This window comes from Myotis brandtii, unplaced genomic scaffold (assembly GCF_000412655.1).
Source record: "Myotis brandtii unplaced genomic scaffold, ASM41265v1 scaffold293, whole genome shotgun sequence".
Lineage (NCBI taxonomy): Eukaryota > Metazoa > Chordata > Mammalia > Chiroptera > Vespertilionidae > Myotis > Myotis brandtii.
The window spans coordinates 856,933-876,209 of record NW_005361201.1 but is presented as its reverse complement, the minus strand read 5'-3'; the positions used below and the strand labels follow the sequence as shown (position 1 = coordinate 876,209).

Here is a 19,277-nt window from a genome sequence, read left to right as displayed (position 1 = left end):
AGCGGGGGCTGTTCTGTGTGTAGCGGGGGCTGTTCTGTGTGTAGCGGGGGCTGTTCTGTGTGTAGCGGGGGCTGTTCTGTGTGTAGCGGGGGCTGTTCTGTGTGTAGCGGGGGCTGTTCTGTGTGTAGCGGGGGCTGTTCTGTGTGTAGCGGGGGCTGTTCTGTGTGTAGCGGGGGCTGTTCTGTGTGTAGCGGGGGCTGTTCTGTGTATAGCGGGGGCTGTTCTGTGTATAGTGGGGGCTGTTGTGTGTGTAGCGGGGGCTGTTCTGTGTATAGTGGGGGCTGTTCTGTGTATAGTGGGGGCTGTTGTGTGTGTAGCGGGGGTTCTGTGTGTTGTAGTGGAGGCTGTTGTGTGTATAGTGGGGGCTGTTGTGTGTGTAGTGGGGGCTGTTGTGTGTGTAGCGGGGGCTGTTCTGTGTGTAGGGGCAGCTGTTCTGTGTGTAGTGGAAGGTGTTCTGGTGTGCCTGGTGTAACTTCTCCTATAGAACTCTTTCCTCTTATGGGGAGCTCAGTAAGATGGTTTAAGTATGGCTTGCCCAGTCCCTGCACCCACACAGGTGTGGGCTTATGACTAAGCTGAACCAAAGCCTCTCCCGGTCACAAGGACGGATTCAGTGATGAGTGTCTGACGCACGGTGGGGCAGAACCACCCCTAAGAATTTTCCGTCTCACTATTCCAAAAAGACAACCGCTTTCTTCTAGGTTTCTAAGTTAGAAAAATGAATCAGGGCCATGGGGGCCATGCTATGTGCAGAGAGCTCAAAAAATACAAGAAACTGCCCTAACCGGTTTGGCTCAGTGGATAGAGCGTCAGCCTGCAGACTGAAGGGTCCCAGGTTCGATTCCGGTCAAGGGCATGTACCTTGGTTGCGGGCACATCCCCAGTAGGAGGTGTGCAGGAGGCAGCTGATCGATGTTTCTCTCTCATTGATGTTTCTAACTCTCTGTCCTTCTCCCTTACTCTCTGTAAAAAAATCAATAAAATGTATTTTAAAAAAAATACAAGAAACTGAGGCAGCATGGTCCTGGTGCACTGTGGGAACACCGGAACCCAGCTGTGTGGGAATCATGTCCTGGGTTTTCCAGGTAAAGGGCCTTTACGTTTCCGTTTTTGCTAAAGCTGGTTTGAGTATGTCTCTGTCACTAGCAGCCCAAGCCCCGACTGTGGGATTCCACTCGCCAGCAAGGTGAGGCTGCCTGTGAGGTTCAAGCAGTGCCTCACTGCTTGTCACCAGCAGGACCAGGTCTGCGTTCCCAGGTCTAGGATAAGGAATGCCGGGGTACCTTAGGAAAACCTACCGATCGGGAAACAAAACTTGCACCAAACACTCCCGAAACTGCACTGTTAAACTACAGGCAAGGTCAGTGCCCTCGAGGGAAGCAAGAAAGAGGACAACCTGGAGGTTGCACTTAGTACTGTGTTGATTGGTCTATTCTTTTAGGTGGTTCATCAAGTATAAGAAAAAGGGGTTTTGCAGTCAGATACATTTGTGTCAGCCTGGATTAAACAGCCTTGTGAATGCCCAGAGATAGGACATGAAAGGATAGAGCCTTGAGTGTACCAGGACACTCCCGTTCCCTGCCCCCCTGCCCCCCAAATCCAGACGGGGATAATGATGCAGTTTCCCAGAGTTATTTGGCCACGAAATTCCCTCTCCTCCCCGCAAATACTCTGTGGGCCTGGAGTTCCATGGAACACTCTTTGGCTTGGGGCTCAACATCTCTGGGTGATGAGGCCATCGGAAGCCCCGGCAGCACCGTGCGTGGGCTCAGGGTGCCCAGAGCGAGTCCTCTCTAGCCTACAGCAATGCGTGGCTTCCCCATCTGTAGGATGGGACCCCATCCAAGGCTTGCTGGCAAGAGTAATTCCTTGGCGTTGGTGGAGCCCCATTTCCACAAGGTTATTAAGATTCCATCATCTCAGAGTCATCAGGCTAATGGGAACGTTTGTTCTATAATTTTAGCAGTCAACTAAAATTATTTGTTTCCGATGGTGGTTGAAAAAGCTAAGGACGGTTTAACTTGCTTAGGTAAGAATAACTGTGGTCAAAGGGAGAAAAAACACAACAACCCACATCCATATGCACAAACAACATTGTGGCCACAGTATGCCGAGCCAAGTCACAAAATGAAGAGACACACATGCAGTTCCTGAAAGCCCCGGCCTCTGCATCCGGGGAGTTACCTTTGACGGTCACGGAGATGGTGGTGTTCTCTCCCACCAGGTAGCCACAGGGCAGCAGCTCGGGGGTCTCGGAGGTGTTGCTGCGCTTGACTTCCCCGATACTGTAGCCCAGCACACTGTCCGAATTCAGCCCGAGCTGACTCACTGGGTCGACGTGAATGATGTATTCCTGGAAAAAGTAAAACAAAGACTCCATCAAAGATGTGGCTAAAAATCTGCCCATGATTCATGTTTTCATTGGGTGATTTACAATCATCTGCTCTTCTTTCTCAGCTGAAGCCTGAGTTGAAATGGGCTGTGGAGCGAGGGCAGAAGGGCTCACGTTCTACGGCGTCGGTGCCTCACTGTCACGGGCACTGTGAACGTTTAGTCTGGGTCAACCGAGCACGGAAAAGTCAGGCTGCTTTTCCTGAGCTCAAGTCTCAAAGGCATCGAGACCTGTGAATGGTGCTGGGAAATTTCTGACAAGAAATCTCTCCACCAGCCCCTCCTTTTGGTTCAGAGCAAAGGCCATACTGATGACAAAGGGAGCAGAACCCAGGGCTGCTAGAAAAAAAGCAGCTCCTAGAGCTTTAAACAGGAAAATGTGTCCTTCATTGGGAGAATTCCCTCTTAGGTGAGTGACCCAAAGGTTTAATTTAGGTCCATGAACTTGGAACGAAGAGCCATGGGCTGCGGGCTCTGAGATGGCCAGACGATGGCCAAGGTGGAAGCCCAGTAACAGACCTCTACTTTCAATGGTCGCTTTCCTCACATGTGACACCCCACACGTTCTTCTCAGCCCAATGTGGTGTCTTTCTAATCCAAGGATGTCTGACTGCCCATCATCAGAGATAAGGTTGTGGCCCAGATAACATGATTGGGCTGCCCTTGGCCTTGAACACTTGCCTACTCACATTTCTATGGACTGGCCTGTGAAGATGATGAGCAATCTTTGGTCAAAGAACAGTTTCCTCTGTGTGAAGTCACCTGAGTCTAGATGCTAGAAAGAGGCCAGAGTGGACTAGTTAAGTCAGAAGCAAGGCCAACTCAACTGGACCAACAGAATCTGGTTTTAGATCCATGACTTTGGGCAAGTGACCCAACCTGAGCCCAACCTTCTTCGTCTTTAGTATATGTGCTGCCGAAGCGAGCACCCTTCTTCGCCTTTAAATGGGAAAATAATAGAAGCTTCTTACAGGCCTGAAAATAAATCAGGGTGATGTAAGGAAAGTGCTTGGTAGGGTCTCAGGCACAGAAAACGTGGGTCATTAGTGCTTCCCAGGGGATATGACTAATGAACACTTATGGCTGTTGACTTGCTTCAGGACAATAGAAAGAAGTGTGCTGAAAGCTTCCTTCAAACCACACTGAATTTCAAGGCTCACTTCAGTACTCTTTGCTCATTTCTCCTGTGGTAAAACCCACTCCAATGATGTGATTGGAATAATTACAAAAATAACTATGCCAACATCCTTGACACTGGCCATTGACCAGATGTTAATGTCCGTGTAGCACTAATCACAGAATGAAGTGTTGGCAAGGACGTGGGCAAATCGATCAAATCGCCGGAAATAAAGAATGGAAATCTGATGTCTTAGCCACAGCCAATGAACACACACTCCAAAGCAGATGCAATTGGACGAGTCTAAGGTGAAGGTAGATTTGGACATGAGCAGCTCCCTATCAGGGGTTCAAACAATTGCTCACTGCTGGAGAAATGACCCCCTGGCTCACCAGTGACGGCCAAGGGCCGTTGGAACAGTCTGACACGTCAGCAGTCTATACTTACCATCTTCCTTCTGATCATTTGAGTGCCAGGGGACAAGTCCCAGCAACATAAGGATGTGGGAGAGGGGACAGGCCTGAGAAATGGCCGGGTTCAGGACATGAACCATCCTTCCCTCCCTAAGCCCAGGCCCCGCTTCAGGCAGACTGTCATAGCCGTCTGTCTCCTTGAAACACTTACTTTGAACAGCCGTCTAACCACCCCATCGAGCACATCCCACTTCGTCTTGCCACTCACTCCAATGCAGCCAATAAGAAAGATGTGTGGCCTGGAATCCTAAGGGTAAGAAAATGTATGCAGGTGAAAAACAGGTGGACCTTTTCTGACACGGGTTAGCAAGGACCCAGACTGTCCCAGAGCTCCACCAAAGGTCTGCGAGGGGAATACCAGTCCTATTTGTTTTAATATCAAGTATAATTTAGACTGAATGCAATAGTCTTAACACCTTCCCCTGCGCTATTGCTAAAAATGCAATCTGTGGGGCAGGAAGGGAGGCTCTCCTTTCTGGAATCTAGAACCTTCTACTGAATGCAAACCTTGTCCAGTACGCAGGTCACATCCCTTGCTTGGCATGCTCTCCCCTCTCCTGTCTGCCATTTTTCCTTTCCCAAACATTGATGATAAACTCACCTCTTCCAGGAAGTTTTCAATGATTGATTTACCAGGCTCAGAGCTCACATTACTTTAATGATTCTGTATACAACTTATATAATGGCATAGTCTGTATTGTTTATTTTTAGGTATTTCTGTCTCATTTGTAAATTAAGTTTGTTGTCTTGCTAGCTCTTAAACTCCCTCAGGATAGACTATGTTTCTATTTTTTCTTTTTTGTTTCTTAAATAATGTGCATTGCTTTTCTTTTAATTAAAAGTGAAAACATACTCAATTGAGAAAACTTTAATAAAACTCTGGGAAATTATAGAAAAATAATCTCTGCCCACAGGGCTCTGCATAGTGGAGGCTAAGTAATTATACTGATTACAAAGAAGCTAATAGAACATTTCATTCTGTTGGGTTTAAAAATATCTGACATGCTCATAAGGATGTAGAATTAGGTGAGTGGCAGGGGGCAGGGACGGGTGTATCTGGCAGTTAAGCACAATCAGCAGAGAACAGAGCACCAGTCTGCAGCGAGATGACCTGGCCCCATCGCTTGCTTTGTAACCTTCAGTAAGTGATGCTTGGGCCTCAGGATTCTCAATTATTAAATGGAGCTAATTACATCTGGTCAACCAACCTCATCTGGCTTCTGCGCTGATCCAGAGCCATACAATTTTTTAAAGTGACTCACAAACTTTTATAAAACATAAAATCTATCTGTTCATGCTGGTAATCACTAGAATACAACACATTCGCAGCTATCACCTGCATGTATTCTAAGAATGAACTCCCCCCTTGGCAGTCCATCACTCCACCAGCGAGGCTCTGAAACTGGAGTTCGCTATTGGAGCTTTCTGGGCTGAAATGATGTGAGAGCCGCTGGCGGCCCTCAAATTCCCTGAGACTAGAGAGCCAGCACCAAGTGGAACCCCTGGCTAAGGCAGGTCTGGCTGCAGACGCTTTGCTTGGGTGGGAACTACAGGTTCCCCAGCTCTCAGAGACTACAAGGGACACGTTGGCTGGAATGCTAAGAACTAACAAACAAAAAAACTGAAGGGGACTTAGTGACTCATGCAGCCTCGGCCCACTTATCTGTGAGATGGTCATTCACAGCATGACTTGGATTTAATCAATGGGTGCTTTACGATATCTTCCCTTCTTTTTCAGCCGAAGCCCAAGTTGAAATGGGCTGTGGAGCGAGGGGGAAAAGAGCTGACCTTCCTTGGGGTCTCTGACTCACTGTCACAGGCCTGTGAATGATTAGTCTGGCTAAAAACCAACATTGATGTTCAACCCCACTTCTACCCCAGAATAGTCCCTGCTGGGGACATGGCCTCCTGAGACGCTGGAAGAGAACGAAAGTACTCAGAAAACTCAGATTCCACATCCCAGCCTTGGTGAGTCAGGACGTCCCACCCTTCACTCTCAGCCACCTGTGTGCTCCCTGCACTCGCCCCCTGCGTCCCTCGGTGTCTACTCCACTGCATAAACCTGGTGCTCTCAGTCAGCTTACTTCTGTGCCTTCTGGGCTAAGTGTGCTTAGCGGCCTTTGCCCTGCTTTGAAGACATATTACATCCAGAAAAGCCATTGCTGAGTGATGTTAGTGTTTAGTGAGTTGCGTGAAAGTGAAGGTGGGACCACTCTTTATTAGACTTTCCAAACGAGAGAGGGCAGGGCTATTCTCTCACTTCAATTGTGTCAATATGCTGCTGGGATTCTGGTTAGTTAAGGAAAGCATTAGTGTTTCCAAATCCCCTTAGGTGCTGAGGTCACAGGGTTTGATGAAGAAATTGCTAAGCTAGGTAGTGCTACCTGGGGAAAGGCAGGCAGAGCGGGGAAAGGGATCCAACTAACCTCCTTCCACTTCATTTCCTCCTGAAAGCTGACAACTATCTTAACATGCCTGCCTCCTTCCTTCCGAGCCGAGCATTCACCAGTGTCATCCAGCAACATGTCTGCGAATGGAAAACATCAACAGCCTTAGGCACATGGGGCAGCAAAGCCGGCCTCCCGACACCCCCGCTGCCTGTCGGCACAGCAGCGGGACAAACCAGGTGTCGGGGTGTGGGGGATGTAGGGGTGGTGAGGAGGGGAGGGGGCGCAATGAGAATGCAACCACAGAAACCAACGGTGGACCAACCAAGGAATCAGCGGGCTGACGATGTACCTTGCCAAATGGAAGTGCGAGGGAGACTCAACCAAAAGAGCAACAGCAGCGTCATGGATAAGAAATCAAAGCGTCAGCCTCCGTATGCTTACAGAGAAAACCCAGACCATGTTCAATAATTACTGCGCCAGCCTGGAATCCAGCCCGAAGGCCGGAAGATCAGAGACCAAGCCATGCCCCAAGTGGGCGCTGCTGACGTGGGGTTTGTATGCAGCGTTCAACTCGCAGGTCAGCCTCTTAAAATGGATCAAACAGAAGTCAGCATGGTGGGCAGGGGGGAGCCAAGCTCATGGCTTGGAGCACTTGAGGTGCCGGAGCAAAGCATGACAGCAGTCTAACGGTTGGGCTCATGTTGGTAGCAGACGCACGCCTAGACACACACACACCCCGAGTGCACACACGCCTGCTGCCTCCCCATTTGATCTGTTGAGCTGCTTATCTTGGGGCTCTGGCTTAGAGACTGGGTGCCAGCTGCAGGCCTGTCCTGCCCCAGCCCTGTGACCCACTCACCCAGGCTGGTTGACTCAGTGAGGTTCAGGCTGTGCTGGGAGAGGCCCATGGACTGCCTCGGGGAGGCCGAGAGGGACACCTGGGAGGGCGCCCGGCTGCAGCCGCTGCCTTGAGACTCTGACTTTAGCCGGTCATTCTCAGCTTTCAGCTTCTCTATTTCACTCTGCAAAGCGTAAAAGAGAAGCTCATTGACTGGGTGGAGAGAACGCGAGCAAGCCCTTTCTGGAGGAGGGGTTTGGAAGTCCCCTGCAGGGATTCAGTGGGTAGCCCAGCCTAGGCAGAGTCAGTTACACCATCAGAGAGATTCTGCAGTGTTTGCTGCCTTTGCTGCATACACAGACCTGTGGGCAGGGCAGGGTCCACCCTTTCAGAGAGCTGGCCTTTGAAAGGCCTCAGAAATGTTTCCCAAAGTCTGAGTGGTAAGTGAAAAGGAGTCCTATCTAAGTTTGAGCAATTCTAGGTTTGACAGACTTGCTCTCCGGGGTGGCGGGGTGTGTGTGTGTGTGTGTGTCCCATTTAGAAGAACCCGCAGAGATCTTTCATTCTATGAATATTTATAAAGAACCTATTATGTGCTAAGCAGTCCCAGAAAAAGGGATGCAAAAAAGAATAGCTCAGAAGACACAAATGCCTTCAACCTGCGGCAGAAGATGAGAGGGTTGTAAGAACAGACCTACAGGACCTGGAAAGGCTTTGCAGAGGAAGAGGCCTCAGGCTGAGCCTTAAGGGAAGGGTCCATGTGATTGTGCAGAAAGATATCCCGGTGGAGGGACACCATAACACAGAACTTCCTGGCATGCAAAGCGGGCAGAGACTGGCTCTCTCTGGCTGGTGAGAAGAGTCTGAAGAGTAGAGTTGGTGATGATGAGTGGGAGGTTGAGAGTGACAAGATCCTGTAGAAGGCCTTGAAGGCCAGGTGAAGGAGACTGTGACTCACCCAGAAGGCAACAGCAGAGCCACTGGAAGTCTCACACAAAGGAGGGATAGGGTTCTCTGATATTTTTTAGCAATATGTGGGAGGGACTGACTGTAAAGAGAAAGAGACTAGGAGAGCAGAGGGCTGCCACCAGATTCTGATTTGGCCTTGGGGTGTGGCAGGAAGCAGGCACCTGCCAATCCTTCCCAGACAGCCTTGGGTTCCGTCAGTGCTCCTGGGTGCTCACCTGCATCCTGTTCATGGCCTCCCGGAGTTGGTCGAGCTGGTGTGCAGAGCTGAGGGCTTCAAGGCGGATGTCCGTCAGTTTCATCTCTTTGTCTCTCAGCTCATTCCGGAGCTGCATGACCGTCTCCGCCTCACTATCCATGCACTCCGAAATGCTAGGGAAAGAGGGATGTTACTGACAAAGGTGCCCTGAGTTCACCTCCTTCCTGGCCTCCACTGACCCCTGGCCCATGCCCGTAACCAGTGGCCCCATGCTTCCTGGAGATTACAATACCAAAAGCCCCTGAAATTCACAGATTTTATGGCTTCTCTACTTTCTTATCTTTGTGGAACTCTGGCAATCAGAACGGTTTTGTGTGTTTCTTTTAGCAAAATTCCAATAATCTAAGGATAAACAGAGCCAGCAAAGGGGAGTAGTAACCTTGCGAGTTTGACTCCCCACCCCTGCCAATATGTACACAGCTGGGCCCCTATAATGACACCACATGGCCCTTGAGATCTAAACCCACTCAGAGAAACGAGGTCAACTGTCTGTTTTAAAGATTAGATACTCCAGGATCAGGCAGCTGAGGGGTGATTTTTATTTGCCATAAAAAGGAAGAAACAGAAAGATACTGGTGGATGGAGTTAGTTTTTTTAGCCACTAAAACCCACCCCGCTATGTGTCTAGAGAGCAACGTTCTTTCATTCCCCTGCCCCCAATGCTGCTTAACAAGCTGCTGGCAAGGAAGAGCAGCATCTCAGATGGTTAGAGAGCAGAGAGGACCATGTGACATGGAAGTCAAAGCTGTATCTGACACGTATGCAGCAGTGTGGCTGTCTTTCCCAGCTACACCCCCTTCAAGGGAGGTGGGACCCTGTGGAGTCCCTCTTTCTTAAAAGGTGGTCCTTCTAGGCTGGGCTCCTTATTTGATTTAGTTAAGTTTGCTCTTCAAATACCCGGCAAGTCATCCCAAAGTGGAAGATCATAAAAGTCAGGAGGAATTGTAATGCTAGAAAAGATGGTTCTATTAAAAACAAGCTCTGTTGATTTCAAAGATCAGAGGGTTTGGAATGAGGGGCGATCCAGAATAGAAAGCTTTGACATTTTTGGACAGAAGAAGAAAAACAAAACAAAACAAACAAAAAAACCCAACAAAACCAAACAACCCAAGTTCATACAGTTACAAAGCTGAAGCTGATTATCTCTGAAAGGCATGGGGAACATGTGGTCTCTGCAGAAACAATCCCGCAGCCCGTCCATAAAACACAGGGATGGGATCTGGGGCCAAGCAAAACCTGACCTGTAAGAGTGGTTGAGGGTGTGGAAACGCTAATTGCCAAAGAAAAACCATTTATAATCGTTAAAGAGATATAACTGTACTTCGGGGGCAGAAAGGCTAGAAGGAAAATTAACACCCGAACAGCCAAATCTTTTTGTTACTGGTTTCTTGGCCTGACCCTGAACTATTTTGATTGGAGAGATACAAAGAGAGTAAAACCACCTCCCATTTTTAAGCGTTGTCAGCAGCCAAGGAAACTTCTCCGCTTCTAAATCTACTGAAACCTCCAAAGAACTCCTGAAAATGTTATAATTATTCCCTACGAGAGACTCAAGGCCAACAGATTTGGGACTAATGGGGCTAGAGAGACAAAATATCTTTAGAATTCAGACCATCGCTTCCCACCTAAGCTCTGTGCTGTGAATAGCTGGGGTTTGTAAGTAAGACTTAACTATAGCCATGCTTTTTTTTTTTTTTTTTTTTTTTTTTTTTGGTTTGGGAGTTTTGCAGGGGGAACTATAGTTTTCGATGCAAATGGAGTATAAAGCCTGAACTCAACTCCACTGCGACACTGGTCTCAGCCAGACCATGCACAGATCTCGAAGGCTCCCATTCACGGCAGAGAGCAGTCGGCCTTGGTTCACGCTGGGTCAGTCTGGTCCGCCTGTACCCACAGCCAGGCACTCTGCTCCAGTCTCCTCCACATGGTCTGTACCTTTTCCCTAGAAAGCTTTCCCAGCAAGAAACACAGTCATTCCTCAGCACCCACCCGACTCTGTGGAATATAGAGCCTGGGTAACTGCGAAGCTCGGCCAACGATTCTGCAAAGGGCAGCAAACCAAAGTGAAGAAGGTCTGCACAAGGCCCTCCCATGCTCCCTCCACACGCGCCGGTTCTCAGAAACACACACTGCAAGGCCACACGGAGCGATGGCCTACAACACAGAGATGATGGTGAAAACAAGGTCTGCAGCAGCTCCGAGAGTGGCCCCTGTCCCTACTGCTCGAGGCGGAGCCCTGCGGCCTCGGTTCCTTCTCACACTAGCGCCGTGGGGTCACTCCCTGCACCCAGCAGGCACTCAGTACAAGTTTGTTCACATCAGGAACCACTTCCTGAAGCTACCAGATGTATATCTTTTCCACACGTTGTTCCAGCACATTCCCGCTGTCTTGTCCGCTGTTGGCATGCCTAATTCTAAACGCCTCGAGTGTGGGAAACTGCCTTCCCACAGCGCCATTCCTGTCGCCCACGGGGTAGGGCCTTTGCTGAGTGCCGACTCCTCCGCGTTTGGTTTCTTCTTTGAACCCCCAGTCATGTCTAGATTTGCACATTCTTACAAACCCTTCAAGGTTGGAGAAAGCATTTGCTCTCTGCCTTTGGAAAAGTAAACAAAACAAACAAACCTCTCCTTGTGCATGGATGCTGTGGGGTGTCCGAAAGCGCTGGAGGGCTGAGTCTGCCCCGCCCAATCCCTGTGGGAAAGTGGTTTGGAGCGCGAGTTCTCCAGATGGTCTGGGGGCCCTGCATGGCCGAGGGCATCACTGCCACTCTCCTTCATCTTATTGGCCGCCCAGCAGCACTGGACCCAGTTAGTGCTCCTGCTTCCAAACAGCTTCTTCTCTCTGCTCCTGGGTTTCCTCCCACCTCACTGGCTGCTCTACTTTCTCTTCTTCAAATGTCAGTGACCCAGAGCTCAGCCCTTGTCCTGCTCTTCTCCATCTCCATTCAACCCCTTGGAGAATCCCTCCAGTTTCCCAGCTTTCAACACCAGCGATGAGCCTACATCCCCCGAGTCTATACCTCCGCGAACTCTCGGCTGGTTGACATCTCCAGGTGACTGTCTCCTGGGCATCTCAAACATCTCCATGTGCTTCCAACTCCTCTTCCAGAATATATCCTAAATCCACCCAGGACTCCCACTAGCATCAGTCACTCATTCATTCCACCTAATATTTGAATGTCTGCAAAACCAACCATGGAGCTTAGCCTGTAGATTTTTGGGTGGTGGTGGAGGGATGGTGGGGGACAAAGCAAGATAACCAAGAAGAATGTACATAACAGGTTGGTGATATTTGCAATGGTAATAAGTGAAATGGGAGCGGGGAGAGGGGATGGTGGTGGGGGTGTTGTTTTTTGCAAGGTGCATAGGCAAGGCCTTATGATAACACTGAGCAGACACCTGCAGGAAAGGAGTCTCTTGGGGAAAAGTGCACCAGCAGAGGGCACAGCAAGGGCACAGGCTAGCGGTGGGGAGGGTGACTGGAGAGTTTACAGGAGAGGAAGTGGACGAGGGGGAGTGCACTCTCAGCCTCTTAGGTGATCTCCCTTCCTCCACTCTTGCCCCCTATATATTCCTTATTCACAAAGCAGAGACTGATCTTTGCAAAACACTATTTCAGATCTCACGTTCTTGCTTAAAACTCTCCAACATCTACCCATCATATGAAATCAGATGCAAACTTCAAAGCCTCACATGCAAGAGGCTCCACCTACTTCTGTGGCCTTGGTTCCCTGCCCATCATGTGGCAGCCACGCTCGCCAAACCCCTGTTTTTCAGACCCCCAGGCCTGTTTCCACCATAGGCTCCTTGTGTCTGACTTGGCCCCCACAAGAATCCAGTGAAGTAGATGTAACGAATCCCGTTTTCACCAATGAAGAAACTAAGGTGTCTCACTCCAGCTCAGTGGCCATTCGAGGCACTGTCTCATCTTGTGGACAACTGTCCTTGCAGACGACCTGAGCTTCATTCAATTCTTTCTCTCCTGACCGGGTCTCTAACAAAAGTCAGCCCCAAGGGGCAGGGGCATCTTTCTCACTGCTGCAGGAAGCCAGCTGGGCCACCTTCTAAGGGGATACCTGGGTCTCCCACCTGGCTCTGTCCCATGCCATTCCTGACCTGTTCTTGCCCTTAGCATCTGGGCCTATGCTTTTAGATGGGGCACAGGATGTTTTTAGATGGACTATGACCAGTGAGTGCTCAGTGGAAATCATGGGAGGCTGGCTGGGCGAGAGCAGATGACTGGTCCCTTCTATGTAACCAGTCACCAAGTGGAACAGTGCCTAAACCAGTGATGGCGAACCTTTTGAGCTCGGCGTGTCAGCATTTTGAAAAACCCTAACTTAACTCTGGTGCCGTGTCACATATAGAAATTTTTTGATATTTGCAACCATAGTAAAACAAAGACTTATATTTTTGATATTTATTTTATATATTTAAATGCCACTTAACAAAGAAAAATCAACCAAAAAAATGAGTTCGCATGTCACCTCTGACACGTGTGTCATAGGTTCGCCATCACTGGCCTAAACCAAGGCCGAGCGAGCAAACACGTGTCTCACTTAACAGAACCAGCTGTTTTCCCAAAGAGCTCTGAACAAATGCACTCATTTTAAACTTACAAGGGGAGTTCAGGGTGATGAGTCATTTTACAAAATAGAGATCTTTGGTAAAGAGAACTGCCACTGAACCTCTCCATTTTTTTAAACTTCCAATTTCTGAGTGCTGACCTCTGAGAGTCAACAACAAATTATGATCCAAGAAGAAAAGGGTAATCACGCTAAGCCTTGTCACCCTCAAGAACCAGAACTTCAGCTAACACTGCCAATGCTTATAACACCATCTCCTCATCACAGCAAGATGGCTGTAGCTCTTTTATATCCATTTATCTTGTTCAATCCTTAGGGTGAGTAGACAACTATTACCCCAATTTGATAAATAAATGGAAACAAAGTGAGGTTAAGCAACTCGCCCAAGGCCAACCTAGTAATTATCCACAGTGATGTGGCCACCAGAACAAAAACCTGTTCCTTTTCTCTTTCAGCCTCTCCAGTCTTAAATCACTGAAGGGACATGCATAGTCCTATGAAGGCAAGACATCAAGGATCCCAAGGAGCAGAGGTATCACAGCAAGTCTCCCAGTCACTCCTATTTGAGAAGGTTCCTAAGGGCCAAAGACATCATCTGACTCCGACGGACAGACTTACAGGGAGTTGGAGTGGGAGGTCCTGAGCAGTGGCGTGGAACCCGAGGAGCCGTTGTGCGGTAACTTTGGTGAGGAAGGCAAAGAAGAGTCCGTCATCTCCTCAATGTCTGAATGAGAGGACGCCGACTTGGGGGACTTCTTCTTCCCGAACGCTTGCTTGAAGGAGCTGCGTAACTGAATAGACAAGACCGTCAGCCTGGCAGGGGCCGCGGCCAACACTCAGGCCTATGCAAAACGGGGACATGCAGACCAAAGAGCAATTAGTTCTCCCACGTTTTCCTCCCACTATGAAAAAGGTTCCCAACAGCTCTCTCCAATCAGTGCATTAGGGGAAGAAGAGTTATCTGGTGTGGACAGCTCGAAGGACTGGCCCTGTGGGTAACATTCCATGCCTACTCTCAGGTCAAGACTAGATGCCAACAGCAAGACAGAGCCTGGCTCAGCAAGTGATGTCGGGAGGATGAGGTTACACAGCAACGAAGCAGGATGCTCAGACATGGTGACGGATGCGGATGAGGTTAGTCATATCAATGGATGGGTTAGCTTGGTATCTGATATTAACAGTCTTGCTTACCTCATTGACCTGCCAGAGAAAATGCAAGCAAAAATGGGGAAGGGGAAGGAAAAAAGACAATTTTTAACAGAGAAAGCCAGTGACAGGGAAAGCCTTGGACTTTTCAGACACGACATGGCTAATTATAAACACCACACACAGAGGAGGTTTCCAGTAAGATCACAAATCTTTCAAAGCATAAGGGGCACCTTCCTCCATTATGCAAGGAAAAGGATAGCGAGTCTGGAAGTCCCTACAATCCGAGTTCTTCCAGCTTCTCTGTCTGGTTGAAATGACTGCCCCCACCTTCTTGTGCTGATCATCGTTTTGTCTCTCATCAGTCATCTCTCTAACACCTTAATTTTTCTGGGGGGCATGTTTTTTCTTTACCCTCAGCAACAAAGGGTAGTTATACTGCTGCACTGGTCCCAACATGGCTGTATATCTCTCTGATATATGTACTTAGGAGCTCCTGCTGTCCTTATACATACATGAGATAACATAATAAGCAGGGAATTAGACATCCCACTGTGTTACTAAAAATGGATATTTTAAAGAAATTTATTAACCATATTGGAAAAAAGAAGCTGGTATATCACAAATTCTCCAAACCATGAGGTGGATCTGAGAATTCTATTGGGAACATAAGGAATTAGAGTGCAATGTTTTCTCTGAGAGCCATGGTAAGCATGTAATTTTCAAGGCCCCAAAATAAGATCTTTTAAAAGGTAATCGCATTTTCAGAAAGTCCCCTTTCCTCCTGAAAACATAGTCTGGGGGCTTTCTTGGCCATTGAGAAATTCAGAAATGGGCCATTCTGAAACAATTAACGGAATTTTTCTTCCATTAATGTTTAATCTATAACAAACTATATGTCCAGCTTGGGGGCGAATCGACATCCCATTCCCCTCTTATTCTTACTTCTGGTCATATTTCCAGAGAGTAGTTATGGAAGCAGAAGGATTTGGCACATAAGCCATCAACCTAAACCTTTGCCTCTACCTCTGGTAAAATGCCAGGTGGAAGAGGAGATTACAAAATTTAGACAGAGTTAAGCTTGGGGATTATCTGAGGATGCAAATTATCCATCCTCCTCAATTGCAATGATAACCAAGAGTAATAACTTTTAAAGCAAAATAAATAAGTTTTATTTCTTAAACTGAAGAAAATGAGTAGTCACGATTTTTCATAGAAAAATCAAATCAGACCATATTTCTCAACAGCATATTGGAAACAGCAACATGAATTACTTCTATTTGTTTAGCTCTAGCAAATGAGTTGACTAAAAGCCATTAGTAACTTAAAAAAAAATTCCATCAGAATGATGAGAGGGTCACACTAAACCAGCCTTTTAGCTGCAGCACAAGTCATCAGTAACCAAAGTGATTAAATCTTTAACTACTCTATTCCTAGACCTCGCCAACCATCCAAGAAGACACAAAATGAGTGAGAAGTGTATGGAGTGAATGAGGACACCAAAGCTACTGTGAAAACACGATGCTGTCAGCATGGACAGATGGGGCCCTCTGAGGACTGGCCAACGTCAGGTCAACTTGGGCTGAAGACAGGGAGCAGCGAGTGTCCATCGGAACTCTGCTGCCTCAACTGCAGAACTAAAGACTTAGTCGGGAGAGAGGAGTGGGACTTCCCTAGGAGAATGGGAGAAACTGTTCAAGATGCCTCTGTACAGACAGTCAAGGAGCTCATTGGGATCGTGGAAACACGGAGAATCACTGCATGGGGACTCTTCTATTATACTTGACATTTTGAGGTATAAACCCCAAGATCAGAACCATTCACTTACTGCTAACATCACCATTATGCAACTTTCACTTACAGGCCTTCGTCAAAATTTCTCAAAGAGAAGGGTGGTTTAAGGCTACCATGGGGAATTGTGTAAATAAATAGATAAGGATTATGATTAACAATGGATAATTAGAGATAACACTCCAAAAAATACTTTGGAACTAAGAAAGCACTTAAGAGTAAATTTGCGCTAGTACCTGCAGATTTCTGGCCAACACGTGATGAGGAAGAAATGACACATATGAAATGAGAGGTGAGTACTTCACATAAAGTCTCATGAACACAGAAAGACTACAAGGTGGTGGTGATTTCGTAAATCCTAGTGTTTGGCTGAGCACAACATTGATTTCAGTAGAAACCTATTCACAAACCACTCCTTTGGATCTACTCCCAAAAGTCTTTGTTCTGAAGTTAAGAGCAAGCCTGGGTTCTGAGACTGGCTCTGATAGTCAGTGCATGAGAGTCTTTGGATGTACACTCACCCAATTCTTTCTCTTCTTTTTCTTTGAATCGCTTTCTATGTTGCTGCCCACGCTGGAGTGGCTGGTGGCGCTATTGATGCTGGACACGCTGTCGGAGGAGTGCTGCCTGCGGATGCGGAGGTCTGCAGACTGGGAGGTACCATTTCCTGCAGACCCAAGGTGGGATATCAGCAGCTGCTGCCTCGAGCCCATTCCTTTGTCCCAGGGAATAACCTCACACCGAAATCCACACACCTGAGGACCACTAGGTGATTCCTGTTAGACATCACCTTCTTTTCCTCGTGGATAGTATTAAGGCCCTTGAGCAGGTAGGTGCTATACTGTTTGGTCAATTGAACGGGGGCATACTCTCTCTCCACTTTACATAAATATGGGGAGGCTCAGCGAGAATCCCCCCAACACCAGCTCTATTAAGCTTTAGACAGGCACGGAAATGAGTTTGTGAATTGCAGCGGTAGTCACCTATGTTTTTAGCGCTCCTCTGTCACTGCACTAGCCTCCTTTCCTCTCAGGGACCTTCCATATGTTATTCCCTCTTCCTGGAATGCTCTTTTCCCTCCACTCTGCCTGGCCAGCTCCTCCTAACCTTCCCATATCAACTCTATCATCAAGTTCTCAGGAAGCCTGATGTCTGAAACACCAGTGGTACCAGGAATACCATTGCCTGAAGTGTCAGTGATTCCAAAATAAAGTCTGCAGACAGTTTTCCTCATGAGCACAGAACTACACCTGCAGCCTGGTTTTTAAGAGCACCGTTTCAGAGTCAGACAGACGGGCCTAGTCCCACTTCTGCTTTTAACTACTCCAGGATCACCTCTCGCCTCTGAAACAGTGTTCCCATCAGCACCATATGGAGAGGACCAGGGTAGCACTCATAAGGGTTGTGGAAAAAAAATGAGATCATTCATTACATAACTGAAGCACTGAGCACAACGCTCAGAACACAATGAGTGGTCCATAAATGTTCGCTATCACTATGACTTCTCCTATTACTGTTAATGCCATTACTGCAGGAGGGAATTCATCCTCACGTCCACATTGCCCTCCAACTAGGAGACACACAGACAAAGCAATTCACTCAGAAATATTTTCCTGGACAAACATGAGATGAACTCATTTCAGGTTGTCCCACATCAGTATGGAAACATCAAAGCATTAGTGAAGATAAGGGCTATGAAATATTGTGACACTTTGCCAACAGAAATACATTTTCTCCCATTTTTGAGATACATCAGAGAAGAGGACGAGGTGGAACAGCTACCTCCCCAGAGGGCAAAAGTCACCTGATGAAGTATCTGCCTCCCAGGACCTGTCCACGGACAGGACACCCAGCCTCGGGTAGGGAGCTGCATCACTCACTGTTAGGGGAGAGCTCCTAGGGGCAGGCAGGCAGTGTTTCTGTTCCTACCTTTGCAGTTGAGCTCCGGAGTGTTAATTACTCCATTAATGGCAGCCTGGGCAGCTGCATTCTGTTTCTTTAGCAACTCAATGGTTTTTCTTAACTCATTCAGTTCTGAATCCTGAGGAGTAGAGAAAAAAATACTGGTTGTTCTAAAATTATTCTCTGTAGCCCTAGCTGGTTTGGCTCAGTGGATAGAATGTCGGCCTGCAGACTGAAGGGTCCCGGGTTCGATTCCGGTCAAGGGCACATGCCTGGGTTGTGGGCTCGATCCCCAGTGGGGTGTATGCAGGAGGCAGCCGATCAATAATTCTCTCTCTTCATTGATGTTTCTATCTCTTTCTCCCCTCCCTTCCTCTCTGGAATCAATAAAAAAATATATTAAAAAATCCTTCACTGTATAGAGTTCAACTGAAGTCCAAGTTTCAACAGAGGGTGATAGGGAATACAGGAGTTCTAAAAAAACCTTTGTCTCAAACAGGAGGTTGGGCCAGTTTTCAGCGTAGATATCTGAGCCATGAAACCAGCAGGAATAGGACCATGACAATCTGTCCCTGATACATGTACCACCTCTCCATCTAGGTCGTATTTTCACTCAACATGACTACTCTTTAACAATTCAAGAAGTACACTAAAATCTATACAATTATCCGGAATGAAAGAGAATACTATTTTTAGGTGTGTTGTTAACTCCAAGCAGGGAGGGGAAAAAGCATTTTTTCTGCTTTACCTTCTGCTCAGCCGTCATGGTCAAACTCTGGAGCCTGATTGTCATGTTTCCAAGGCTCTGTTCAAAGGCTGCCACGAGGTGAGCCTGGAGGGAGAGACACAGCCCTGTTACATTACCTTATAAGGTGAGCGTGCCTAAACAGTGCCAGCCTTACAGACTGAAACCCTCAGAGGGCCACATGAGTTATCCCCTGCCCAATTCTTCAGCCTATAGAGCCCCACTGCCCAGTACCCTTTGGGATACAGTTATTCTAGCTTTTGTGTCTCAAACGCCTCATGGTTCTTCCCACTTCAGGGCCTTTATCCATGCTTTGCCCTCTGCCTGGGATGCTCTACCCACAGCTGCCTCCCCGGCTAACTAAGTTTTGCATATCCTTCTCAAGAGATCTCAGCTCATGCTGTCATGACACCCCCGATGGGGTTGGTTCCCTCAGACTCAATCTCAAAAGCACAATGGACTGTAGTATCACAGTCAAAAATACACATGCTCTTGTGACTGCTGCTTCATGTCTCCACTACACAGCAGGACAACCTTCTGTTCATCAAACACCAAGCTCACTGCAGAGGCTCACACTGAGCATGTTTATAGAATGAATGGTCAAAGTGGTTGGCATATTTTGCCTGTTATAATTCTGGTTAATAAAAAGCCACTGAAAGGCCCATCTGCTACC

At 47.8% G+C, this 19,277-nt stretch overlaps 1 protein-coding gene across 9 annotated transcripts in view; it reads right to left on the bottom strand.

The window, feature by feature from the left end:
* NAV2 (neuron navigator 2) overlaps positions 1 to 19,277 on the bottom strand; it is a 365,341-nt gene that overhangs the window by 13,634 nt on the left and 332,430 nt on the right. For 6 of the 9 annotated variants that reach the window (XM_005869393.2, XM_005869394.2, XM_005869396.2 and 3 more), the window contains 10 exons: positions 18,608 to 18,691; positions 17,887 to 17,998; positions 16,479 to 16,624; positions 14,212 to 14,220; positions 13,639 to 13,811; positions 8,394 to 8,547; positions 7,231 to 7,393; positions 6,408 to 6,508; positions 4,133 to 4,228; positions 2,185 to 2,353 (listed from right to left, as the gene is read on the bottom strand). In XM_005869393.2, coding sequence (XP_005869455.1) covers positions 2,185 to 2,353; positions 4,133 to 4,228; positions 6,408 to 6,508; positions 7,231 to 7,393; positions 8,394 to 8,547; positions 13,639 to 13,811; positions 14,212 to 14,220; positions 16,479 to 16,624; positions 17,887 to 17,998; positions 18,608 to 18,691 — 1,207 coding nt within the window. The remainder of the gene's footprint in view (positions 1 to 2,184; positions 2,354 to 4,132; positions 4,229 to 6,407; positions 6,509 to 7,230; positions 7,394 to 8,393; positions 8,548 to 13,638; positions 13,812 to 14,211; positions 14,221 to 16,478; positions 16,625 to 17,886; positions 17,999 to 18,607; positions 18,692 to 19,277) is intronic. The other 3 variants (XM_005869395.2, XM_005869398.2, XM_014542231.1) reach the window with 1 other exon arrangement.